This window comes from Mustelus asterias, chromosome 2 (genome assembly GCF_964213995.1).
Source record: "Mustelus asterias chromosome 2, sMusAst1.hap1.1, whole genome shotgun sequence".
Taxonomy (NCBI): Eukaryota; Metazoa; Chordata; class Chondrichthyes; order Carcharhiniformes; family Triakidae; genus Mustelus; species Mustelus asterias.
In genome coordinates, this window is record NC_135802.1 from 49,677,454 (window position 1) to 49,705,362 (window position 27,909).

The 27,909-nt window shown below is 42.8% G+C and overlaps 1 protein-coding gene across 4 annotated transcripts in view; it reads left to right on the forward strand.

Moving 5' to 3' along the window:
• Positions 1-1,083: 1,083 nt before the first annotated feature.
• The window catches only part of LOC144507673 (STEAP1 protein-like), a 48,926-nt gene continuing 22,100 nt past the window's right edge, over positions 1,084-27,909 (forward strand). Inside the window, exons 1-2 of one of the 4 annotated variants that reach the window (XM_078234860.1) lie at positions 1,084-1,165; positions 17,046-17,157. In XM_078234860.1, the coding sequence (XP_078090986.1) occupies positions 17,065-17,157 (93 nt within the window). In that variant the 5' untranslated portion in view covers positions 1,084-1,165; positions 17,046-17,064. Of the gene's footprint in view, positions 1,166-16,364; positions 16,448-16,473; positions 16,764-17,045; positions 17,158-27,909 lie in introns of those variants that run through there. The other 3 variants (XM_078234841.1, XM_078234850.1, XM_078234868.1) reach the window with 3 other exon arrangements.

Consider the following 27,909-nt stretch of genomic DNA (forward strand, 5'->3'; position numbering starts at 1 on the left):
TAATAATGCCAAGATTACTACCCGAGCTATATGGGGTTTGGCACAGGGATAAACAGATTAGAAAAGTCAACGCTTGTCTAACAATTTGGAACGGGAGGGAGAGGTTCCATTTCTTGGTCTAAAAGCAATCCATAAGGTGTCCATCTTTGACCTGCTGCAATGTTCAAGTGAACGCCAATGAAAACTGGAGGAACAGCACCTCATCTGCCAATTAGGCACACTACAGCCTTCCAGACTTGAGATTGAGTTCAACAACTTCAGACTGTGAACTCTCTCCTCCACTTTCACACCAATTTTTATTTCTATCAATTTATTATCATTTCTTCCATTCATTTTTCCATCCCCTTTTTTATCCCACTTTCCATCCTTTTTTCCCCTACTACTATCTCCCCTCCCCTCACCCCACTAGATTGTCCTTTTCCACACTGTTTACCTTTGTTCTGCCATTTACACATTCTGATCTCTTAATGGCCACTATCAGCATTCTTCTTAGTTATGATCACCACCATTTTCATTTCCTTTGTCTTTTTGTCTGCAGCATACATCAATCTCTGGCCTCCACCTATTGTTGGACCTCTATCCAGCCCCTACTGCTCCAGCCCCACCCCCCACAAAACTATAAATGTCATCCTATTTCCAGTCTTTTTAGCTCTGACAAACTCATCCAGACTCGAAATGTTAACCCTGATCTCTCTCCATAGATGATGTCAGAACTGCTGAGATTTTCCAGCATTTTCACTTTTTCCTTCAGATTCCAGGATGTGCAGTTACTTGCTTTTATTTATTCAAATTATAATAACTTCTAGAAAGAATTTACGATCTGTAGAAGTGAAACTATAGTTTTATGTTCCCTTTCTAGATTTCCTGAGTGGCATGTCAGCACCATAAATCATGTCATTGACAGTGTTGTACCTGTTAATTCTCAGATACTTTCAACCAGTTTACTACTCCAAGGTTTTACCCCGGTGCCCTTATTTGCAAGATGGACAAAGGACAAACACAAGTAAAGGTTCAACAAATTTATTAATAATAACACTATTAACCCTTAAATTACCCACATAAAACAAGAGGATACCCCAGCAGATTCAAGTATACTACCCGTAAAGATGGTTTGGTTAAACTGCAGGTCCGATTCTCTGAGTCCCTCTGGTCCGTCGTCACGAAGGTGAGTCTCGATGGCCACTTCTTCCTTCCTTCCTTCTCTGGTCAGTCTTCTGAATGGTCACGGCCGTCTCCTCTGTCAAGTCTTCGCTGCAGTGTGTCTTGAAGTGTGTCCCTTTATCCCCCAGCCTGCTTGCCTTTCCAGAAACTTCTCTGGCTTCCGGCCAATGAGGTTCCAGGAGGGGGTTCCAATACCCAGTGGGTTTCTTGATGTCTGCCTGACAGGACACTAGGGTCCGCCCCCCAGGTGTCCATCTCCATGCTGTTGAACTTGTTATCAGATAAGGTATCTACAGGAACTCTTGGTGACAGAAAGTCTGGCTCGATCTGCGCTTCTAACAATAGGCCGATGCATTTCAATGAGGTGCCATGATCTCCTGCTGAGTCTCAAGTAGAGTGTAACGACCTTTGATGGGTGGTTGATGGGTCAGGCCCAGACACGTTTGTGTATTGTACAATTGGCCTGCCCGAGGTTTGACTGTGTCTGATTTCAATATGTCCAATTCTTTAATTTAGGATATCCAATTTTATCAGCCTTAAAACTAGGCCCTGTTTGTATCACCACAACAGGATCGTTGTGACATGAATTACCAATTACAGGGTTGCCCCTGTCTACATCAATGGGGATAAAGTGGAAATAGTCAAGAGTTTCAAGTTTCTAGGTGTCCAGATCACCAACAACCTGTCCCGATTCCTCCACACTGACGTTACAGTGCCCACCAACGCCTCTACTTTCTCAGGAGGCTAGGGAATTCAGTGTGTTCGCTATGATTCCCAGATGCACCATAGAAAACGTCCTTTCTGGTTGTATCACAGCTTGGTATAGCTCCTGCTCTGACCAAGACCGCACAAAACTACAAAGGGTTGTCAATGTAGCCCAATCCATCACACAAACCAACCTCCCATTCTTGACTTCATCTACACTTACCATTGCCTCTGAAAAGCAGCCAGCATAATCAAGGACCCCACATACACCAGACATTCTCTCCTCCACCTTTTCCATCAGGAAAAAGATACAAAAGTCTGAGGTCACGTACCAGCCAACTCAAGAACAGCTTCTTCCCTGCTGCCATCAGACTTTTGAATGGGCCTACCTTATATTAAGTTGATCTCTCTCTACAGCCTAGCTATAACTGTAACATTACATTCTGCACCCTCTCCTATGAATGATATGCTTTGTCTGTATAGTGCGCAAGATATAATACTTTTCACCGTGTACCAATACATGTGACAATAATAAATCAAATCAATTCTAAGCAGTTGCAGTGAGATGAACTGATATGGGCTTAAATACAGCCTTTCTGACCCAAAGCAGCGAGATTCATGGTGAGATGATTTTTTTTGGTTTTGGTGGGACTAACATTGGAGTGGCACAAATCAATCAGCAATTTGTGGAGATTCACAGATCATAGTAACATCTCTTTACCATAAATCATAATGATAATAAAATTATTTTACTAGTCATTTCTGTGCTTTACTGATCATGTTCTGTTCCCTCATTCAGTATAAAGACATGGGAATGAATTTTCTCAGACCTATTCTGATAGGTCACCACTGGCAATATGGCGAGGGAAGGCATCAGGTGAGGGTTCAAGGTCTGCCCACCACTATGGCATACTGCCAGTTGTGGAACATCTGCAAATTGTCCATCCATTGGGAAGTCAATTAAACCACTTAAACGGCCACATCCCTTCCCACCAGCATTTTGGCCTAATCGGGACTGTCCTATGTGCCAGATATAGCCTGGAGGGTACCCAGGAGATTGGAGAGCCTTCCTTTATTTCTGCTCCATGGTGTTCATCCCCGTCCTCCGTCACAATGGTCCACAGGTCTGTTCTGCCAGTACAGGGCTGGTTCCCACTTCTGATGCTGGTGGTGGGATTTCTTCAATGTTGACAAAACTTAACCTATGGTATCCAGTAGTTCACTGGAAGTCAGCTGTTGGGATTGTTCAACTTGACCAGGTCACCAGGCTAAAAGCATCAACACAAGTAGCTCCCTCACATGGAAGCCTCCATTGATAGACCATTAGTACAAATATCTATTCAAACTAAGATGAATGCAAAATAAAAACTGAACTAAATCATATTCTGTTTTTTAATTAATAATACAATGGGCATCATGCAGAATCCACTGGTCATGGAAGGCTTCAGGCATACCAATGGCCATCTAATGAACCTTGTCTATTGGTACCCTGACAACACTCTGTGAATCCTGCACATCACACCATCCTGCCAGTGAATGGTCTCTTCATCTAGACCCAGCAGAAGGTCCACAAGGAGGTCCTGCAATCTGCTCACCTCCTGAGCCAACTGGTGGACACCATAAGGCACCAAACAATTCATACCATTATTTTACTTTACACCATCTTTTATTGATTTTTATTTAGATTGAATAGGCTGTCTACTGGAGACAACTGCTGGAGTGGCTATACTCGTAGTTTTTGGTTATAATCCACATCACCATTCTCACCAGGTGTGAGCCTTTCCTGTCTTAGAATAGAGAGGAGGCCATTCAGCCCATCAAGTCTGCACTGACCACAATTCCATCCAGGCCCTATCCCCATAACCCCATGCATTTACCCTAACTAGTCCCCCTGACACTAAGGGGCAATTTAGCATGGCCAATCCACCTAACTTGCACATCTTTGAACTGTGGGAGGAAACCGGAGCACCCGGAGGAAACCCACGCAGACACGGGGAGAATGTGCAAATTTCACACGAACAGTGACCCAAGCCAGGAATCAAACCCAGATCCCTGACACTGTGAGGCAGCAGTGCTAACCACTGTGCTACCGTTCCTCCCAGTTTCATCTATTTTTCAAAAGATTGCTGAATAACGGTGTCTCAGATAAGTAATAATATTTGTCTGGTCTTAATCCAATTACTGTACAAACACTGAAATCCATGGATATTTTAAAACAGCTTCCACTGGAGTTAGTGCAATGAAGATACCCTTTTTCCAGCTAACTGTAGGACCATAGAATCCCTACCATGCAGGAGGAGGCCATTCAGCCCATTGAGCCTGCACCGACAACAATCCAACCGAGGCCCATCCCTGTTTTCACAAGTATTTTACCCAATAACCCCGCCCCCCGACACTAAGGGTCAATTTAACATGGCCAATCAACTTAACCCGCACATCTTTGGAGTGTGGGAGGAAACCGGAGCACCCAGAGTAAACCCATGCAGACACGAGGAGAACATGCAAACTCCCCACAGACAGTCACCCAAGGCTGGAATCGAACCCGGGTCCCTGGCGCTGTAAGGCAGCAGTGCGAACCACTGTGCCACCCATATCACACATGTCAAACATCTAAGAGGTTGCCGGGAATAGTTCTGTGTTGGTTAAACACAAAGGTTATTCTCTTGGTTTATACACCTGTCCCAACCACTGAAGCAACAATATTCACAGAGGCGCTCATCTGTAAAACTTGCCTACTCTGATTCTTCGCTAGCACTTAAGGGAGAAAGACAGACCCTTACTATAAATGCACAAAGTCAGAGACCCGCTGGAAAACAGAAACACCTTTCGATGAATCCAGAGGCATTCACTACCTGGATGCCTTGAAAATAGGCGCATCAAGTTGCCATTGACCTAACATAATTAAAGATGCATTGAGATCTTATTCTGTACCAAGATAGCAGAGGGGCATGGATCAGTTTTGGCCAATCTCAACCTTGTCAATTAGACAAAACCTCAAACCTACCTGTGGCAATACCTCAGCTTCACAGCTTGCCTGTCTCTTGAATATTTCTGAGCCATTCCATTCCATGTGGGAATGTGTTGTGTATTCTTGTATTATATTCTGCTCTGTTTTTTTTTTCATTTTCTCACCTTTCTCTTTCATTAGAGTATGTCCTGCTGGAACATTCTGCTACCTGACATTGGCAATAATTTGAATCCAATTACTTCTATTCTGCTCAAGAACAGATGGTGGTGCTGTTGGCATGGAGAAGGCCAATAATTTAGCAGACAAAGCAACACTTTTTAAAAACGCTATCTGACTGTTGAATTGGATGACTTTGCGAAATTACTTCTAACCCTTTGTACAAGTTTAAAAAATAATATTTTATTATGTATTAGATTACATGCAATAACATACGTTATAAATTCTTTAAAAATCCTGGGAAATAAGGAAACCATAGAGGAAATCTGTAATGGTGAAACACAAACGTCTGATGTTGACTTGGGATTTTCTGGGTTTCCTTACACATGGCATGGCATCTTCATTTGGGAAAATTATTGTTATTTGGAGATAAGGGTGTATAAATAGGATCAAAATTGGGCAGCAGTGTGGCACAGTAGGTAGCACTGCTGCTTCGCAGTGCCAGGGACCTGGGTTCAATTCCCGGCTTGGGTGACTGTCTCTGCGGAGTCTGCATGTTTTCCCCGTGTCTGCGTGGGTTTCCTCTGGGTGCTCCAGTTTCTTCCCACAGCCCAAAAGATTGGCCATACTAAATTCTCCATCAGTGTACCCAAACAGGCATCGGAGTATGGCAACTGGGAGATTTTCACATTAACTTCATTGCAGTGTTAATGTAAGCCTATGTGTGACACTAATCAATAAACAAACAAAAACCTTACCATCCATCCCCTTAACACTGATAAACGACCAGCTGTAACTTTTTCAGAGGCCTATCATTGGGTGGCCAAAGCACCCGCCTGAGAGAAATAGTGCTTTCACTCACACAAATCGGGGTCTTACTGAGGCGGTTAGGATATTGATTGCAATTTTAAAGGGTACATGAATGGAGCTTGCAAAGCTCCCTGTGAGTACTGGAGATCTGATGAAGAATCTGATGAAGATGGACGGCATGGTGGCACAGTGGTTAGCACTGCTACTTCACAGCGCCAGAGACCCAGGTTCAATTTCTGGCTTGGGTCACTGTCTGTGTGGAGTTTGCACGTTCTCCCCGTGTCTGCGTAGATTTCCTCCGGGTGCTCTGGTTTCCTCCCACAATCTGAAAGACATGCTGGTTAGACTTATTGACGCGAACAGGCGCCAGACTGTGGCAACTAGGGGAAGTTCACAGTAACTTCATTGCAGAGTTAATATAAGCCTTACTTGTGACTAATAAATAAACTTTACTTTATTTTTTACTTTACTTAAGAAACAGTCAGATCATTAAAAAAATTATGTGAAGGCAGAAGAAGCAGGCGTATTCTCCTGGTTTGACTAAAATTCTGCGAACTGCCCCCAACCTAGCCTTTACCCACCTCGGCATCGCACTCTCCATACCTGCCCCCTCCCCCTCCTCCTGAAGAAGCTGAAGTAAGTAATCACTTACTTCTGGCTTCTGTCATTATTCCAGAGGCTGAAGTGCAGCAAGTTGGATCAGAGCACCTGTTCGTCATGTACCCTTCAGCTGCCAAATTCAAATCAGCCTAGAGCCTCAAAGCACTGCTGCCTCTTCACCACCCGACTGGGTAGGAGATCAGATTTAAGTAAGATCCCAGACAGTCTTAGCCTTACACTTGAAACAACTGCAGGGGCCATGGTAATGGGACAGATGGGGCCGTTCTTACAGCTTTTTCCACAATTACCTATGTCTTCGCTCAAGGGAACTCATCTGCTTAAAAGCTGGCCTCATGCCTGGGTGTCTCTCAGATTGGAAGTTGCAAGAAGGCAGCAAGAGCCTTTTTTAAACTTATTTGTTTGATTGTTTGCTCCTTCCTTCATTCCTTCCTTCCTTCCAGCCTTCCTTCCTTCCTGCCTTCCTTCCTTCCTCTCCTTTTTCTTTCTTTTCTTTTCATTCTTTTCTTTGTTTTGTTTTCTTTTCCTTTCTTTTCCTTCTTTGCTTTCTTTACTTTTCCTTTCTTTTCCTTCTTTTAGTTTCCTTCATTCCGTCTAGGCTCTCACAAGACCCAACAGCCCCCTGACTGCTGTTTTCCAAAAGCAGTTGGAAGACCCCAAGAATGCCAATCATAGCTGCTCAGTGACATCCTGGACCCTGGCACAAGGGAGGCAACACACCATCTTTGAATCACATCTGAGGCCACAGAAACACTTGTCTGTTCCCCTATCACTACTGCATTTCCAATCTTCCTCCACCACATCCCCATTTATTTAAGTTTATTTGTTTTATTTATCCCAGCCCTCTTGCAACACACATATTCACTCTTTTACCCTGGTTGTTTTGCGATGCTCACTTACTTTCTCTGCTCCTGCACTATGTTTACATTGCTTGATCCTTCCATGATGCTCTCTCTGCGAGTTACTAAAGAAGTTTCTCATTCTCCTTTACTTAATAAATAGAGGTGTTATATAATCATGGAACTTCTATTCACTCAGTCACACAATTGCAAATGATCATGCTATGGGAAAGAAGAAATGGAATCTGATCTTAAGTAACTATGGTGAAAAATTGCAGTATACAGATGTTTTTATTGAATGTGGAATTTGATCTTGTAAGGCTGACCTTTACTCTTAACAATTATCTCCTCCAATTTTTCTCTCATGCTCTCATTGACTCCCTGTCATACAACTGGGTAGTTAACCATTGTTGCTTGCCCAGTGTCAGTTATTCATGTGTGAGTCACGAAAAGCCTGTTCTGTAACTACATCGCTTGATTCTGTCCTATATACATGCATCTCGGAAATAGACTGCTGAATAACTTTCAGAGGAAGGAACCCTTGTCGATCTCAACTCCACACTAGATACAGGAACATGATGAAAAGTTAACTCAGTTGATTCAATCCTCATAACAGCCTCCCCATTAGCTTTGCGACAGAATTGGCAAACTTCACATACATTTCACAGTGGCGCAACTGCTGTATCTGTAGATTCTTTGCACCCAGTTATAAAATGGGAGCCAAAGCAACAAACTGTCCAGGCAATCTATAACATTTTATGCTCTTTTATCCGGGACCTCGGGCAGAGTAAGTGTGTTAGTGAGAGTTTGTATGTTTAGTTAATAAATCTCCTGTTTATTTTAAAGTCCCTTGTGGAGAGGTTGATTTCATGGACCACGCGGAACTACATGGTGTCAGGGCTGGCAGTCTGGCACAGGGACTTTGAAACATTGACCCACTTGTCTTTGATGAGAACATGGTGTTCAAGTTGGACAGATTGAAGCAGGAATGGATCATCCTCTGTGGCGCAGCGCTGTCTGAAAAAACCAAAAAGGTACAAGCTTATACTCTGCTGAACTTAGCAGGTCTCAAGCAGTCACAAAATTTAGATTGTTTAAATTAAATTTAGAAGAACATAAAGTGGACCCTGCAATTATTCTACAGAAATTCAAATAAATACGCTCCTACTTAAAAACATAATTTTAGACCTCCACATATTCTAGGAATAAGCAGAAACTGTTTCATCAATCCAATCCTATCTAGACACATTACAGATCTTAGCAGAAAAATGTGTATTTGGAGCATTTACTAACAAATTAGTTAGAGATCGGTTGGTAGGGGGCATAGAGAACAATGTACTCCCAAAACAGCTACTGAGACAGAGGATCTGACTTTACAGTCTGCTTTAGAAATGTGTCTTACAAACAAGCGTTCCAAGTGATTGAACAGAGAATTCAAGCAGGAGACAGGAGATGATGGCCTAGTGGTATTATCGCTAGACTATTAATCTAGAAACTCAGCTAATGTTCTGGAGACCCGGATTTGAATCCCGCCACGGCAGATGGTGTAATTTGAATTCAATAAAAAATATCTAGAATTAAGAATCTACTGATGACCATGATATCATTGTTGATTGTCGGAAAAACCCTCTGGTTTACTAATGTCCTTTAGGGAAGGAAATCTACCGTCCTTACCTGGTCTGACCTACATGCAACTCCAGAGCCACAGCAACTAGAGGTGAGCAATAAATGCTGGTCAGGCAGCGATGCCCATGTCCCACGAATGAATTTAAAAAACAGCACGGTTTAGGAGGGAAGCAGAAGTATGTGCAGTACAGGGGGGAGCTGCTTCAACTGCGGCAGCCAGCAGCCTGTGTGCGCAACTGAAGAACATTGCATAACTAATTTTGGTGGGAAACAGCACCATTTCGGCAGGACACAAAAGTATTTTTAGTTCAGGGGGCACCCTACACTAACTGCAGCAACCAGCACCCTTCAAACAGGGAACAATGTTTCACCTTTGGAAAAAAGTGGAATCACTGTGGCAAGTGGAATCATTTCGCCAAATGCTGCAGACTCCTATGCCAGCACTTACCCATGCCAGTTGCTATCCCATGGACAGGTGTGCAACTGGGATCAATGAGTTACAGTGTCATCAGAATGAAATGACCATGTCATCATCAATGCAATCATCCATGCTATATTGCAAAGGTGTGGAATTGGCCACTCAAAAAGGAGAAATGTTCACTACAGATAATCTCAACCAATGCCAAGTTAAAAGTCAAAATTGACGCAAGGGCAAAGTGCAATGTTCTATCCAGAAACAAACTGTGAGTAATGGAGGCAACACTGGAGCCCAACGAGCAGTCCGACCTTGTGGTTAACAGTGGACAGACAATCACCACTGAGGCCATGGCCACACTTCACTGCATATAGGGAAACGTCAACTCCCACATTGTGGCCCAAAATCTCAAGCCACTACCGGGACTCCAGGATTGCATCTCGTTAGGGGTCATTCAACTTTGCCCAGAAGCCCACGCTGTGCAACTTCAAGCCCCAGAGATGATAAGCTGCAGTGAAACTTTTGACTGTCAATCAGCAAGCTACCTGTTACATACCACATGAGGCTAGACGACTTGTTCACCAACAATATGTGTACCAAGGTTACCAATTGCGATGAAAGAGAAGGTTATCAATGAGCTGCATCAGATGACAGAAATGGGCATAATTCCCCAAGTGGAAGAGGCCACAGATTGGATTTCGGCAATGGCAGCCATGGTGAAAATAGGTGGTATTGTCAGACTATGTATTGACCTTGTACCTTTAAATATTTGCTTCTTCCGAATTCCGTATCTTTGCTTCCACTTAGGATTTTCATCACGTAACAAGCAGCCGTCTATTTTCACAGTCCAATGGGCTCCCTGAGAGAGCTGTATGTTGGACCAAACATCTTCTAGAAAAGTGTGCACGGGGTAACACTGATTCCCATGCTACAATTCTAAGCCTGCGTAATCTTCCCCAACAGGGACTGCCCTTGTCAACTCAACAGATTTTCCCTAGAAGCACCAGGACCATAATTCTAACCTCCAAGGCAATGTTGCACCAGAACTTGTACCCAACATACATGAAGCACTGTTACAGCACATAGTAAATAATAAGACATACTATGACAAACATATCCATGCAATAGGTCCTCTATCTGGTTAGTACTGCTGCCTCACAGCGCCAGGGACCCAGGTTCAATTCCCGGCTTGGGTGATTGTGCCAAGTTTACACATTCTATCTGTGCCTGTGTGGACTTCCTCCAGGTGCTCCGGTTTCCTCCCACAGTCCGAAAGACATGCTGGTTAGGTGCATTGGCCATGCTAAATTCTCCCTCAGTGTACCCAAATAGGCACCAGAGTGCTGAGACTAGGGGATTTTCACAGTAAATTCACTGCAGTGTTAGTATAAGCCTACTTGTGACTAATAAATAAACTTTTTAAGCACCAGACCAGAAGTCTCTTTGCAGGCCACACAAGGCTATGATCTTTTAGCAGTGATCAACAACAAGGCCCTACAGCCCAACAGCTACATGATGGCTTCCAATGGTGACCAGTATATACACAATCGCCGTCACCTGTTGCCAGTAGCCGGGCCACCACCAGCAGCTGATCACTCAGATTGACCACTTTTCCTGGACCTCAGGCCCCACACACCTCACACAACCTGGATGCCATTGGAGTTCTGCGTAACATGTCCAAGACCTTCACACCACACGAGCGATGTGCCTTTCTTGCCCACCACAACACGCATATTAACAATAGAACAGTCCCAGCTACACCTGTTGGTCTCTATACACATTCTGAATGCTTGAGCAAGCCCAACGTGCGGCATTGGGACTTTCTCACATCTTAAACTGTCTGGACTGACTAAAGTCATTCTGTCCATTGAACTTCTGCCATTCCACCAACTTATTCTGAAAGAAGCGGGAGGAGAGCACTCAATGGACACACGATGGGCTATGCACTAGTTGCAAGAGCCAATTTGGAGTTCTATTGTTCAAGTGCACAAATGGACCCAACAGACTATGCACCAACTGCAAGAGCCAAACTGGTGTTTCATTGTTTGTACAGACTGTTGTACTCTTCTGTAAACTCATTGTTCTGTTTGCACGTACTTAGTTGTACATAGTTATATGCGTACACTGTTACTTCTCACACCACCGGACACCCAAATTAAATGGGGAGAATGTAGGCCGAGCTGTGGTCACTTGGAGTGAAATGGGGTGGAGCTTGGCAGAATTACCTGAGACTTCAGGCAGAGTAGGCGTATTAATGAGAGTTTGTATGTTTATTCATAAATCTCCCATTTGTTGAAATTCCCTCATGCAGTCGTTGATTTAACAGACCTTACAGAACTACATTATCTATGCCCCTTTGAAGTCTCCTCTTATGGCCTCTTTCCTACCTATCTTTGTGTTGTTGTGGGAAAAATCCACTAGTAGTCAGACTTCGAGATTCAGAAAATACAATTTATTAAACGGAGCTCCGGGAGATAAGGCACATGTTCGTAGAACACCTTTTCTCACTAGTATGTCGGGAGCGGTTCATTTTTATACCCTTTACACAATGGGTAAACCGGTGATTCGAACATTATCACATCGTTCAAGTGAGTACAAGTATTTAACATTTTATGAATGGGTACATTTCCTCATGTTTACATAAGTACAAACAGGTATAGACATTTAGCATTTTATGAATGGGTACATCTCCTTATGTCTATATCTATCAATGGCTAGTTTCGTTTCGTTCAGGTGCTAATCGGTTCCCTCGCATTCATATTTCCCGCGTTCCTCTAACGTTAATCTCTTTGTTTCGGGTTTTCCTTATCTTAAAAGATGTTTTGACCCTTGGCTTGGCTTCCTGAGGTGTTTGTTTGCTGTGAGTCACTGTCTGTAATTTGGAAATGGCTTGTCTGTTAGGTTTTGACTTGACATGATTTCTGAACAGCGGGAGCCTGTGTCTGCTTTTCTGGCCTCTTTCCCAGTTAACCCGTTATGTGCCAGGCAGCCATTTTAGAGTGTGCTTTCTTGTATTGCCATTTTAAAGTGTGCCCCCCTTGTATTTTTCCCTTTACAGTGTCATCGGCGAATTTAGCAAACATAAATTTGGTCCCTTCATCCAAGTCATTGATATAAATTGTAAACAGTTGAGGCCCTAACACCAGTCCCTGTGGCACTCAACTCATTACATTTTGCCAACCCAAAAATGACCCATTTGCCCCTATCCTCTGTTTCCTGTTAGCTAACCAATCCTCTATCCAAGCTAATATGTTACCCCCTACCCCATAAAATCATAAGGTGCAGGAGCAGTAGTCCATTCAGCCCCTCAAGCCTGCTCCGCCATTCAATAGAATCATAGGTTATCCAATATTCCTCACGTCCACATTCCTGCCCTTTTCCTGTAACCCTTGATTCCCTTACTGATCAAAAATCTATCTATCTCTGCCTTAAATATACACAATGGCACAATATCCATTTAGTTCGATTTGCGCCATCAGTTCGTCTACCTTATTCTGAACGCTTCGTGCATTAAGATACAAAGCCTTTAGGTTTGCTTTTTTTGCCATTTTTAATCATCCTAACTTTTCTTTGTACTATATCCCCATTTGTCTCTCATCCTTGAGAGGCAATGGTCTGAACATTAGAGAGTAAAAGTAAAATTCTGATCATGAGGAGCATGTGTCTGCTTAAGGCAGAGACTGTTCAAACTAACTTGAGTGATATCTAAGCAAACCTGAAATGTGTAATAAATCTATTATATTTTTAAATTACAAATGATTAAGAGTCTTTAAAAAGATTTACAGATTTACCCTCCCCCATTTCTTAAACTTGACATTTTATTACTAATTTAGAAACATCTTATCCTTAATTGTATTACCCTACCTTGGAAGAAAAGGACCTGATTTATGATTTTTACAGATGAAACGTGATAGTATTGGTCAATGGTTTCCCTGTTAATTTTGATTCAACCCTAATTTTGAAGAGGCACATATGAATTAAGATGCAAAATAATTATGATATGATTAACCTTCAGGAGAAATGACAATAAAACATAATTTCTTTTCAGAAATGGCAGCCTCAAGTTATGAAATTGAATGAATAGCTTCTTTGTGAAATCCAAGTAATTACGTTATATACTGACTGCAATAGCAGATAACATAAGGTCAGGCATACATTTGGCTCTGTGACAGTTACTATAATGAGAAGCATTTTTTAATTACATTATTTTATTATGTGTTTAATTTTGGCCATAACCCTTGCTTAATTTTTGTTTTTTATTTGATTTATTATCAGTCATGAGGTGAGAGTATCACTTGCAAAACCAACATTTATTGCCCTTGAAAAGGAGGCGGTGACAATTGAGTGGCTTTTTAAACCATTGCAAAGGGGAATTAAGAGTCAATCCAATTGCTCTGGGTCTGGAGCCACATATTTTCTTAGGCAGTCCACCAGTGTCAGTGATAATTTGCTTCCACTGCAATTTGATGAGTTCTGATGTGACTGAGAAGTCCAATTATGCAGTTTGCAGACTGACACATGTGGAGCAGGTGATGCTTGAAGTGTCGAGCAGTTGAAGTTTTGGAGGCTTGTGCATGCTCTTCGATGTCTGGGTTTAAATTCTGTGTATGCCCAACAAAGTTTCTCCATGTGTGTTTGGTGCCTTCCTGAATAAACTTTCTCCATTTTGGTTGGTCACAGGCCAGGGACTCCCATGAGTCAGCTGGCAGTTTTGATCTCTCCAGGGATGCTTTGAGAACATCCCTAAAATATATCCGCTGTCCTATTGGGAGTCTCATAGCGAGTTTAGAGTAGACCAGTTGCTTCAGGAGTCCGGTGTCAGGGATATGAATGACATGTTGCTGATCATGAGTGATTCGCGCCTTGATGTTGGGCATGTTGGCTTGGGAGAGGACACAGCAGTTGGATCACCTTTCTTTCCATTGGATTTGGAGAATGCTGCAAAAGCACCACTGTGGGTACTTCTACAATGCTTTGAGGTGCCTGCTGTAGATTGTCCAAGTCTATGAAGCGTATAGAAGCTGCCCAGTAAACCATGACATTTGCTGTCACAATGGAGGTGATAGAATCCATACAGTGCAGAGGGAGGCCATTTGGCCCACCGAGTCTGTACTGACCACAATCCCACCCAGGCCCTATTCCCATAACCCCTCATATTTACCCTGCGAGTCCTTCTGACACTATGGTCAATTTAGCATAGCCAACCAACCTAACCCACACATCTTTGGACTGTGGGAGGAAACCGGAGCACCCAGAGGAAACCCATGCAGGTGGTGATGAATTTTGTTGTCTATGTCTGCCTTCATTAAGAGGAGGCTCCCAAGGTACAGAAAATAGTCTACATTTTCTAGGATCTTGTCGGTGATCTTACTCAATGGGTATTTTGCTGTGGGAGCTGGTTGAATGAGAACCTATGTTTTCTGGGTATTTGTGAAAGGAGTTGACAATGAATTGGAGCTCAGTTTCTGAGTGAGCACACACACAAGCATCATCTGTATTCTGAAGCTCAATGGCTGAGGCTGAAATGATTTTGGTTTTGGATGAGGCAGTGTAGATTGAACAGTTTCCCATCTGTTCTGTGATTATCTCCATGACCATGGGTCACTATTGTTGGTAGACACTTTTATTCCAGATTTATTTAATTAGGCGAATGTAACTTTAAAATACAGCTATTTTTTAATTTGCTCTTGGGATGTGATTTATTGCCCATCCCTAACTGCCCTTGAAAATTGAACCACTGGAGTCCATGTGATGTAGGTACACCCACGGTGCTTTTTTCTGTAGAAGTCTGATACAACATGTTTGCTAGACCATTTTAGAGGGCAGTTAAATGTCAATTTAACCCCTCAATGTAGTAGGATTTGAACTTGCATATCTAAAGAATTAAAGCACTAACATTACCATTGTGCTACTGTTCAGTTCTGGGCACCAGATCATTCTACTGAACACTGGAACATAATGAACAATCTGGTTGACTCCCTGAGTGCATAAACAGAACGTGCATTTCACAACTTTCCTTAATTGGTCTTCCATCAAATGTCTCTCCAACTCTTAAAATGGTCACTATTTTCAGCATGATTGCTCCCCTGTGAGGTCTATTCCAAATTGACACCATCCTCCGTGTAAACCTGTTTATTCACCCTCCCCTTCTGAATGAAGGAGTCCAGGACTGGAAAAGACCAATACAGTCTAGTCAATGAGCCTTCTGTCAAAGAATTATCATATCATTTTCCACCTTCTATAAAGTAATTAAATGGAAACTTTGTCACTCTCCATCTTAACAGTTTGGAGTTATGTCCTCTTGCTATAGAATTTGTAAGTATCTTGAATTCTGACTTCCGCCTTGTCTACGATCTTTAAGATAAATGAATACCTCTATCAGATTATCCTGAATCTTTATTCTCCAGTCTAAAAATTGCCATATTCTCATCATAACCCAATTGCATAATTTACCAGCTCCCATACCTGGGTGTCTTTTTCACAATACAGTGACTAGAATTATACACAACATTCCAGATAGGGCAAGGTCAGTGCTTTGTACAAACTTAAGAGTTGTTTCCTGAGATATGTGCCCTATTTCTCTGCTCTCTCATTATTGTTATTGGGAACTTGTTAAACAATTTCTCAGGGATTAATTTATCAAAACCCTGAAGGATATTGAATTCTTAATTCAAACCTTCCTTAAGTGTGATCACATTTAGTTTTGGCAGTGTCAATAGCTCAACTTTCTGTTGCTAGATATCAGTTATTCCAGTGAAAGTAGTTTGGTGTCATCCCCCGTCTGCAACGTGGACTCATGTTTCACTCCACTGAGCACTGAGGGGACTGGTGTGCATTATCACATCTGGAAATGCTATTTTATTCGATTTAAGTTAGCCTCGGTGTGTGTTTTTTTTACGGTTGTGGATCCACTCAGAAGGAGAGCACTTATTAGCTCTTTTAAGTATTTGATTTAAACCTGTCACCATTGGTTGGTGTTGCAATTTGCACTGTCACACTGAATGAGTGACGTACCCCAGGAGGGTGGGTGTTATTGACAGGATCTCGGGACCAATCAAAATGCTGAGGGGGCGGTGTTTGCAGAGAGTGAGTGGCGGGCCAGCCGGGTGAAGTGGCAGCGGGAACGGGCACGGGGCATATGACCACCAGGTGAGGAAGCAGCGACTTGTTCAGGTGCCCTTCACCAGACCATCGCCTCCATGATCTGGGCTCACAGCAGTTTAGGAGGTGCGGGGCAGCAGCTTTCCACTCATTAAATGCTTCCCTGGTCCCTGCACTAACTTTCGCCGCTAGTTTGTGCCTGGAGGTTGCAACGTGAATTGCCCGAAGCAGCGCATTGGTCTGAATAGCTGCAGCTTAAAAGGAAACAAGTCGGGGTAGACCCATGAATGGGAGAGTCGGTGCGGATGGTCCGGCTGGTGGTAGTGTTGCTTCTAGCCACTCTCCACTTGTATTGGATATTAAACTGTATACAAATATTTAACCTTGACTTGTTTTAATGTTATATTTGTGCTGTTGTTTCTCCTATTTTGGCTAAGGTCGTGCCCTTTGAAAAAGTTTATTCTAGGTTTAGATTTGTGCTAGAATTCCGGTATTGTACATTCTTTATGGGCAGTAGCAGAATTCTAATCTTTAGAAGGATCATTTTAGACTCGGAATGTTAATTCTGTTTCCCTCCACAGACCTGCTGAGTTTATCCAGCATTTTCTGTTTTTATTTCCGCATATTATTTTGCTGTTTGTTCCAGGTACTAACAGTGACTCCTGATGGATATAGAGAGTGCCTATCCCACGCGCAATAATGGGGATGAAATATGTGCAATGGAACTGTCAACAAGTGGCGTAAATAACGTGAAAATGGTAAAAAAAAAGTTTTTTTAAAGAAGTACTGTTTACTGAGTTGTTTTACATTTCTATGCAAAAATCTCTTGTGACATGATTTGAACAGGTCATTATGAAGATTACTGACAAGGGAGCGTTTATCCTTTTCCATAGCAATAATTATCATTTTGTTTAAAATTTCCAAATTCTCTAATGATACAGTGTAAGTGTTTTGAGAAATGTTAAGGGTTCTAAGCCTCATTTATAGTAGCAGAAAGCGTATGCATTTAAACCTTCACAGCCAAATAACTGCAGACTGGTCATAGATTCACTGCAGTGTAAAAGGAGGCCATGCGGCCCATGGAATCTGCACCGACTCCCTGACAGAGCATCTTACCCAGGCCCTATCCCCCTAATTCTACGTATTTCCCCCATTAATCCACCTAACCTACAAATCTTGGAACGCTAAGGGGCAGTTTAGCATGGCCAGTCCACCTAACCTGCACATTTTGATTTGATTTATTATTGTCACATGTATTGGTATACAGTGAAAAGTATTGTTTCTTGTGAGCTAAACAGACAAAACATTCATAGAAAAGGAAAGGAGAGAATGCAGAATGTAGTATTACGGTCATAGCTAGGGTGTAGAGAAAGATCAACTTAATGCGAGGTAGGTCCATTCAAAAGTCTGATGGCAGCCGGGAAAAAAGAAGCTGTTCTTGAGTTGGTTGGTACATGTCCTCAGAATTTTGTATCTTTGTCCCGAAGGAAGAAGGTGGGAGAGAGTATGGCCGGGGTGCGTGGGGTCCTTAATTATGCTGGCTGCTTTTTATGACGCAGTGGGAAGTGTAGATAGTGCCAATGGGTGGGAGGCTGGTTTGAGTGATGGACTGAGCTTCGTTCGCAATCCTTTGTAGTTTCTTGCAGTCTTGGGCAGAGCAGGTGCCATACCAAGCTGTGCTACAACCAGAAAGAATGCTTTCTATGATGAATCTGTAAAAGTTGGTGAGAGTCATAGTGTACATACCACACATCTTTGGACTGTGGGAGGAAACTGGAGCACCCAGAGGAAATCCATGCAGACACGGGGAGAACTTGCAAGCTCCACTCAGACTGTCATTGAAGGTTGGAATTGAACCTGGGCCCCTGGTGCTGTGAGGCAGGAGTGCTAACCACTGCGTCACCATGCCGACACCATGATACTGTCACTGGCGCTGAAAAGCCATGACCCTACTTTAGGTCCTGTTGATTCTTCTGCATGTAGTAATTCCCCCCCACCCCGTGCTTCTGATGCAATCATGATTATGTGAGAAATTATGCAAATCTTTGTAAGAACAGCTTTTAATATAAAGAACATAGAATCCATCCAGTGCAAAATAGAGGCCATCAACCCATCCAGTCTGCACCTACTCTCTGAAAGAGCATCCCTCCCAGCAACCTCCACCCCACCCCACCCCACCCCACCCCCACTCACCCCTTCTATCTCCATGACCCGACACACTTCTCATGGCCAATCCATCTAACCTACACATCTTTGGACAATAAGGGGCAATTTAGCATGGCCAATTAACCTAACCTGCACATCTTTGGAGCGTGGGAGGAAGCTGGAGCACCTGGAGGAAACCCATGCAGACACCGGGAGAATGTGAAAACTCCTCACAGTTACCCAAGGTGGAAATCAAACCCGGGTACCTGGCACTATGAGGCAGCAGTGCTAACCACTGTGCTACCCTGCTGCCCTATGTTTAAGGTATATTTTTAATCTTAATGTAACATATAGGTAATATAAAATTGGGAGTGAAGTATTATGTGAAAAGCTGTGAGAGCAATGGGGTCACTTTTTTGTTATTTTGCTGTTTCATGTGCCAGAAGAAATTAATTTTCAATGAAACTAGAATGATGACTATAGTTTGTAAAGTTTAAAATGACGTACAAGAGCCATATAAATGTAGATTTTAGGTACTTGTGTAGCCTGAGTTGCCAAGATCATAATCCTTACCATCTGTACAGATCACTCACCACTTCTTCTGATTAATCCAAGACCATTAGAACAGTGGATATAGGCCAAAGCATAAACTTTGAACTGGCATTTAAATAAACTTCAAAGCTGGAGTGATCAACACTTGAATTGGAATTTTCAGGAAAGGGAGGATGTTGGACTCACATAAGGTCCAGTTGGCAGTACAATTGGGTGAAGGATTGGACAGAGGATGACGTATAAACTGAGACGGGGCACTCGCATCCGTATTTATGTAGATTCTTTGTTTAAACCGCATGTTTATATGTTCCCTGTAAAATATCTCATTTAAGCCCAGACATTGAATGTTTTCAATTCGGATATTCATGTAGTGGTTTTAAACCTCATGAAATGTGCATGCTAGCCAGCACTCAGTTTTGTGGTGGCTTTAAAATGGATAACTTTTTTAAAATTCTAATCATATGTTTACCTCCATATTATTCTATCTGTGGTAAGGACTGCTTTTCCTTTCCTTTTTAAGAACTGTAATAAGCTACCTTTTTTGGGGCAACACAGTGGTTAGCACTGCTGCCTCACAGCCAGGGACTGTCTGTGTGGAGTTTGCACGTTCTCCCCGTGTCTGGTGGTCGGGTTCCTCCCATATTCCCAAGATGGGCAGGTAAGGTTGATTGGCCATGCTAAATTGCCCCTTAGTGTCAAGACGATTAGGAGGCTAAATATATGGGGTTATGGGGATTGGACCTGGGTGGGATTATTGTCAGTGTAGGCTCAATAGGCCAAATGGCCTCCTTCTGCACTGTAGGGATTCTATGAAAACCATTAAAAATATTAATATTTTTACTCACATTTTTAACTTGTAATGGGATAATCAGGAGAGAAAGCTGGCAACTGGCAAAGCTTTTTTGTACCAAAGTTCCTGCTGAAATGGTGCTGCTTAATTGAATGCAAAGCTGTCACTCAGTCTTTCTCTTAAGAAGTAATTTAACATGGATTTCAAACCACTACTAAATGAAGCAATGCTTTCCAAAGAGGAATTTGGAAGTGCAGAGGAAAATTCGAATGTTAATTAAAAATTACCACAGATTGAACTAAATGTGTAATCGGCCAAAGTACTTAATTTAAAAAATCACTGGCAGAAAAGGAGAAAGTTTAAATGCCATGTTAATAAGCTTATTTCATAAAATTATACATTCCCAGAGCATAGATGGAGGCCATTGTGCCCACAACTGCTTTGTTTTAACTAATTATTAGTCCGCTCCTCACTTTTTTCCCATAATCAACAAGAACAAAGAACAGTACAGCACAGGAAACAGGCCCTTCGGCCCTCCAAGCCTGTGCCGCTCCTTGGTCCAACTAGACCAATCGTTTGTATCCCTCCATTCCCAGGCTGCTCATGTGACTATCCAGGTAAGTCTTAAACGATGTCAGCGTGCCTGCCTCCACCACCCTACTTGGCAGCGCATTCCAGGCCCCCACCACCCTCTGTGTAAAAAAAAAACGTCCCTCTGATATCTGAGTTATACTTCGCCCCTCTCAGCTTGAGCCCGTGACCCCTCGTGATTGTCACCTCCGACCTGGGAAAAAGCTTCCCACTGTTCATCCTATCTATACCCTTCATAATCTTGTACACCTCTATTAGATCTCCCCTCATTCTCCGTCTTTCCAAGGAGAACAACCCCAGTCTACCCAATCTCTCCTCATAGCTAAGACCCTCCATACCAGGCAACATCCTGGTAAACCTTCTCTGCACTCTCTCTAACGCCTCCACGTCCTTCTGGTAGTGCGGCGACCAGAACTGGTCGCAGTACTCCAAATGTGGCCTAACCAGCGTTCTATACAGCTGCATCATCAGACTCCAGCTTTTATACTCTATACCCCGTCCTATAAAGGCAAGCATACCATATGCCTTCTTCACCGCCTTCTCCACCTGTGTTGCCACCTTCAAGGATTTGTGGACTTGCACACCTAGGTCCCTCTGTGTTTCTATACTCCTGATGACTCTGCCATTTATTGTATAACTCCTCCCTACATTATTTCTTCCAAAATGCATCACTTCGCATTTATCCGGATTAAACTCCATCTGCCACCTCTCCGCCCAATTTTCCAGCCTATCTATGTCCTGCTGTATTGCCCGACAATGCTCTTCGCTATCCGCAAGTCCAGCCATCTTCGTGTCATCCGCAAACTTGCTGATTACACCAGTTACACCTTCTTCCAAATCATTTATATATATATCACAAATAGCAGAGGTCCCAGTACAGAGCCCTGCGGAACACCACTGGTCACAGACCTCCAGCCGGAAAAAGACCCTTCGACCACTACCCTCTGTCTCCTGTGGCCAAGCCAGTTCTCCACCCATCTAGCCACTTCTCCTTGTATCCCATGAGCCTTAACCTTCTTAACCAACCTGCCATGTGGGACTTTGTCAAATGCCTTACTGAAATCCATATAGACGACATCCACGGCCCTTCCTTCATCAACCGTTTTTGTCACTTCCTCAAAAAACTCCACCAAATTTGTAAGGCACGACCTCCCTCTTACAAAACCATGCTGTCTGTCACTAATGATACAAATTATTTCTCCTTCCAGTTCCCTCTGAAAAATTACTTACTATTGAATGTGAATCTGCTGTCAAACAGTAAACTCCAGTTGTTAACATACTGTGTAAAAACACTTTTTGTCAGACCACTGCCCACTCCTGCTACCTCAACACCCCCCCCCCCCCCCCCCCCGCCCCCAACACCAACCCACAACCACTAAGCACACATATGTGATTTTTGAGTAAGTCATCAATGCTGCCAAAGAGGCAGGTTTGGCAATGTGAAGTCGCATTCCATCGGGTTTTGGAGTTGAACAAAATAATACTTTATTGCTTTCTTAAACCTATCTTTCTTTCCATTTTTGTACATGTTCTAAATATAATGCATACCTCCTGTTTTAGATTCCTGACTCTTAAGTGATTAGTTAAAGAGTCATGCTGTTGTTTTTGCACACCATAGGTGCCCTTGGATGGGGCACTGTGCTGGATCTGATCTAAGTCTTGGCTCAGAAGCCCAGGAAAGTTCTGTGGGTAGCTTTCAGCATAGTAAATGTGAGTGTCATTCCTTTACTGCCGACTGTAGAGCTGGGACAATACTCTAGCTGAGGTCCAGCTGATGATTTGAGGGTTAACATAACATCTTGCTTTTGAAGTCTATTCCTCTGTTTATAAAAATAGAACCCCAACAGTGCAGAACAAGGCGATTTGGCCCATCAAATCTGCACTGACTCTCCAAAAGAGCATCTTATTCAGGCCAACCCCCCCATCCCTGTAACCTCCCACATTACCATGGCTAATCAACCTAACCTACACATTTTTGGACACTAAGGAGTAATTTAGCATGAACAATCCACCTAACCTGCAAATTTTATAAAACTAAGATTCCATATGCATTTCAATAGCTTTGTCAACTTGTCTTGCTATCTTATTTGATGAATCCAAATGGTTGAATGTTTGTTGATTTTCTTGATCCTATCTTTTTTATATGTGACGGGAGTCGGGAAATTCCTCAGCTTGGCCCACCCACCTTGGGAGAAAGTGCATGGAAAGGTAGAACATCTGTTCTTATAGAAACATATAAAATTATGAAGGGAATAGATAAGATAGAAGCAGGGAAGTTGTTTCCACTGGCAGATGAAACTAGAATTAGGGGGCATGGCCTCAAAATAAGGGGAAGCAGATTTAGGACTGAGTTGAGGAAGAACTTCTTCACACAAAGGGTTGTGTATCTGTGGAATTCCCTGCCCAGTGAAGCAGTTGAGGCTACCTCATTGAATGTTTTTAAGGCAAGAATAGATAAATTTTTGAACAGTAAAGGAATTAAGGGTTATGGTGAGTGGGCAGGTAAGTGGAGTTGAGTCCACGAAAACATCAGCCATGATCTTATTGGCAGGCTCAAGGGGCCAGATGGCCTATTCCTGCTTCTAGTTATTATGTTCTTATGTTCTGGAGAGGGCTGATGTAAGTGGTCTACCTTTCCAGGCACTTGCTCCTAAGGTGGGTGGACCCATCCGCAAAGAGTTCGGTAGCGGCTACAAGGGTTGCTGGATGCTGAGGTGGGCTGATTAAAAGGCCTATTGCAGCACTCTAGGACTTTGTTTTATTTTTGTTATAACTTTGACAAAAAGCAGCCCTTGTCCACCTATGCCACGGCCATGGCAAGCTATGTTCCTCCACCTGATCCATAGTAAGGCTTGGCTGAGAGCTCAGACAACCATTAATCTGCAACAGCTGAACCCCAGGGAAACATTGCTTGAAACAAATCTTTCTGTTTGATCTATTTTTTCAATTGCACAATATTTATTTACAAAAGATGGTGGTTATAAATCCTTACAGTTTCTACTATTGACAATTTAAAAGATCTGGATGATCGATACTTTTATAGCAATGTAGCAAATGTGTATTTAAAAATTTTTTAAGGAAACTTTTAAAAGTTTTAAAATCCTGCCCATTGTAATTAAAGAGGTCTAAAGCCCTTTAACCTGCCAAACCTCATCTCTGATGCCTGTGGCAACAGTTTTTAATGATTTAATATTTACTAGTTTAGTTTATTTATTAGTGTCACAAGTAGATTTACATTAACACTGTAATGAAGTTACTGTGAAAATCCCCTAGTTGTCACAGTCTGGCACCTGTTCGGGTACTACTGAGGAAGAATTTAGCATGGACAATGCACCTAACCAGCACGTCTTTCAGGGAGGAAACCGGAGCACCTGGAGGAAACCCACACAGACATAGGGAGAACATGTAAACTCCACACAGACAGTGACTCAAGCTGGGAATCGAACCAGAGTCCCTGGCGTTGTGAGGCAGCATTGCTAACCACTGTGCCATTGTACTGCCAGTTTAACTAACTATTTACTAACTACCATTTACTAATTGTCTTTTTAACCACAATTTGCTAATTCTGTTTCCATCCAAAAGTCTAATTCTAGTGAGCAACTTAATTTGAACTGTTATGATTTTAATAGGAGGGAAGAAGAAAAATATAGTGCTCTGTTGTAAATGCGTTAATTTTGAGTTACTTACTGAGACTATAAATAATGTCAAGTTGTACAGTCGACCAACTCCTCTGAATCACCTGAAAGCAGTTGATATTTTTTGAGCACAACCTGACCTGCATTCAAGCAATCTTTCGTTATCTTGTAAAATCTGCCAAACCAAAGCTTTGGGTGTGTGACAGGGGCACACTGGAACAAGTTTTGGCAATAACTTAAAGACAAAATGATGAAGGAATTCTGAAAAGAAACAAAAAGTGCTGGTAATTCTCGAGGAATTAAGGGCTATGGGGAGAGAGCGGGTAAATGGAGTTGAAATCAACCATGATTGAATGGTGGAGTGGACTCGATGGGCCGAATGGCCTTACTTCCGCTCCTATGTCTTATGGTCTTATGGTAATACTCAGCAAGCACGGCAACCTCTGCGGAGAGTGAGAAAATGTTAGTGATATCACAGGTTTTCAGCAAGTGCAGAGCTGGGGGAAGGGAAGGAATGAATAAAATGGAAAAATATAATTTTCTATCTTTAACATCCCTTCAGTACTCCAAAGACCTTGATTTTTTTCTGGCCAGGCCAAGTAAAGTGACTAGAATACTTGATGGACAACTGATTTACCCATCCATTGCCATCTGACTGGACCCCATAGAGCATTGTTGGGTCCTGTTTTTGTCTGTTAAAAGTACTCTCTATTCCATGATCATCCTGAAATGTTGAGATAACCTCTGGTTTCTTTTCTCTCAAGATAACCATCTTCTTAAAGCTCCCTTCCCTATCTTCTTCATCCTCAGCTCCAACAATAAGCGCAAGGTGTTCATGGACTTCTTTGTCACTAACATTGAGACAATCCAATCAGCTGCCTCTACTTCCTCCCTCCATTCCACGAGCCCAACTGACCAAACATCCTTTAGTGTCTCTCCCTGCCCTAGCCCCTAAGTTGCAAACTTCTCTAGTCTCTCTTTTAATCTTCCCTCATGACCTCTCAGAGCTCATCTTAAGAGAGCCACCTCCCACTCCGTCAAACCCATTCCCAATACCCCACCAATATTGTTAGCAGTTCTCTATCTCTGAATTTGCCATTATCTCAAAAAAATCAAATCCCTCATTCTGAAGTCCTTGCAAATTGTTGTTTCATCTCCAACCTCCCTTTTCTCTCAAGACCTTGTCACCGTCACAAAATTCCATGTTTGAAATCTTCCTGGTAGATTTCTGTTCCTGTATTCCATCATGCTCTGGGCAGGTCTCCCACATTCCACTCCCTGTAAACTTGAGGTCATCCAAAACTCTGCAGTCCATATCTTGACTTGCACCAAATCCTGTTCTCCTTTAACCCCTCTGCTCACCCCCCTCTATTGGCACCTGGTCAAGCAATGCCTTAATTTTCAGACTCTCAAATTCTTGTATGACCTTGCTCTCCCTATACCTGTAATCTCTTCCAGTTCCCCAATTCTCTGAGATATTTGCACTCATCTAATTCTGACCTCTTGTGCTCCCCTGATTTTAATCACTCCACTATTGGTGCCCATGTCTTCAGACATCTGAGTCTTAAGCTCTGGAATTCCCTCACAATGTTTTCCCGCCTCGCTACCTCACTTTCCTCCTTTTAAGATGCTCCTTCAAACCTACCTCTTTGTCCAACCTTTTGGACATCTGATCTATTGTCTCCTTTGTGCCTCGGTGGCATATCTTCTACTGTTCGGTACATTACATTTATTGTACTTCACAAATATGTTGTTAGCACGTCACAAAAACAATATTTTTAATGAGAGATTGGGAAAAGTTAATTGATCAACAGGCAAAGTATGTTCTGAGCACCACTGGACAATAGCGTAGATTAGTGAAACACTGGTTCTAAATATTTCTATTCCCAAACACAGTTAGTTAAATTCCTGATCTTGACTGCTGCCATGAGGAGGCACAGTGTAATGGCCACGTATTTCTTGCAGGAGATGGAATCAAGAATTTGTCACTTGTTTTTTTATTCATTAATGGGATGTGACCATCGCTGGCTGGTCCAGCATTGGTTGCCCATCCCTAACTGAGTGGCTTGATTGGCCATTTCAGAAGACTTTTAAGAGTAGAACCACACAGTGCTGTGGATCTGGAGTCACATGTAGGCCAGACCAGACCAGGTAAGGACGGCAGATTTCCTTCCCTGGAGGATATTTGTTAATCAAATAGGTTTTTACAACAATCAACAATAGTTTGATGGTCATCATTAGACTATTTTTTTAAATTCTAGATTTATTAGATTCAAATTTCATTACCTGCTATGGTGGGAATCAACCACAAGTCCCCAGAGTATTGCCCTGGGTCTCTGGATTACTCTTCCAGTGACAATACCACTATGCTACCAATTTATGTCCTTTTGGATGAAAGATCATTGACCTGTAAGGTCATCAACCTGAAATATTAATTCTATTTTCTTCTCCACTTTTAGCCTGCCCTGTTGAAAACTTCCAGGGTTTAATGTTTCTATTTCAGATTTCCAAAACCCTGCATTATTTTTGCTTTAATCACTGGGTCGTTAGGTTCAAATGGCTCTTTGACTGCGAATGATGGCACCTCTCAGGACACATGTGCAGCTGCTCACAGTCCCCTCTGCCTGTGACCCCACCCATTCCAACTGCTCAGGCTGCCAGGGGTACTTCTGTTCCTGAACAAAAGATCATTATCAGGACTGGGGTCCTCCAGGCCTTGAGCCACAAGAGGACATTCACCAAAGTCATCACAGATATCAGGGCATGGCAGTTACAGCAGGCTGTATCCACCTCGGCTGCGAATGTTGGGACTGCACCCAGGCATAGTGGGAGGGTTAGAAAAGTTTTGAAATTTTGATGTTACTTTTGGGTCATGGGTGTATGCTATTAAAGTTTATTTATTCATCAAAAGTAAGGCTTACATTAACATTGCAATGACGTTACTGTGAAATTCCCCTAGTCGCCACAGTCCGGCGCCTGTTCGGGTCAATGCACCTAACCAGCATGTCTTTCAGAATGTGGGAGGAAACCAGAGCACCCGGAGGAAACCCATGCAGGCACAGGGAGAACGTGCAAACTCCACACAGATAGTGACCCAAGCCGGGAATCGAATCCGGATCCCTGGCACTGTGAAGCAGCAGTGCTAACCACTGTGCTATCGTGCCGCCTCATATTACTGTAATGAAATTGCAGTTTTGTGAATACATTTAATTGTTATGTGAATGTTTTCATCAACTGAAGGGGTTGTGATTTTCTACATTGGAATCCTCTCAGGTCGAGGTTTAGCGATCCTCGCAGTCAGTGATAGTGTCCCACTGTGAGATTAACATTCATGGGATGTCAATCTCAGTTTACCCAGCCTCTACAGCTTGTGTGATGTCAGGGAGATGTGTTTCAGTCTTTATTTGCAGTATAAGATGTAAGTATTTCTAACCCTTCTTTCACAAGGAACACTATTGAGTGAGGGCAGCTCATCAGCACTGATATTCTAGCGGTATTTGTGTCTCCTCAGTGGTAGTGACAGAAGATTAAGACATGTGCAGGAGGAGGAGATCCCTCGGCAGGTTCTCATCTCGGTCGCAGCAAGGTTTGCATCATTGCCTGGTGGTGAAAGCGTCAAGTCTCCTTTCACATCACTCATTCCTCAAGGACTCAGTTCCCAGAACGAGGGCATTCACACGACACCACAGAACGAAGCAGAGATCATGGATTGGCGATTCATGAGGCCAGAGCATGAAAGTGTGAATGCCGGACTCATTCTCACTGCGAGAGGTTGGACATCCCCTGCGATGAAAGGG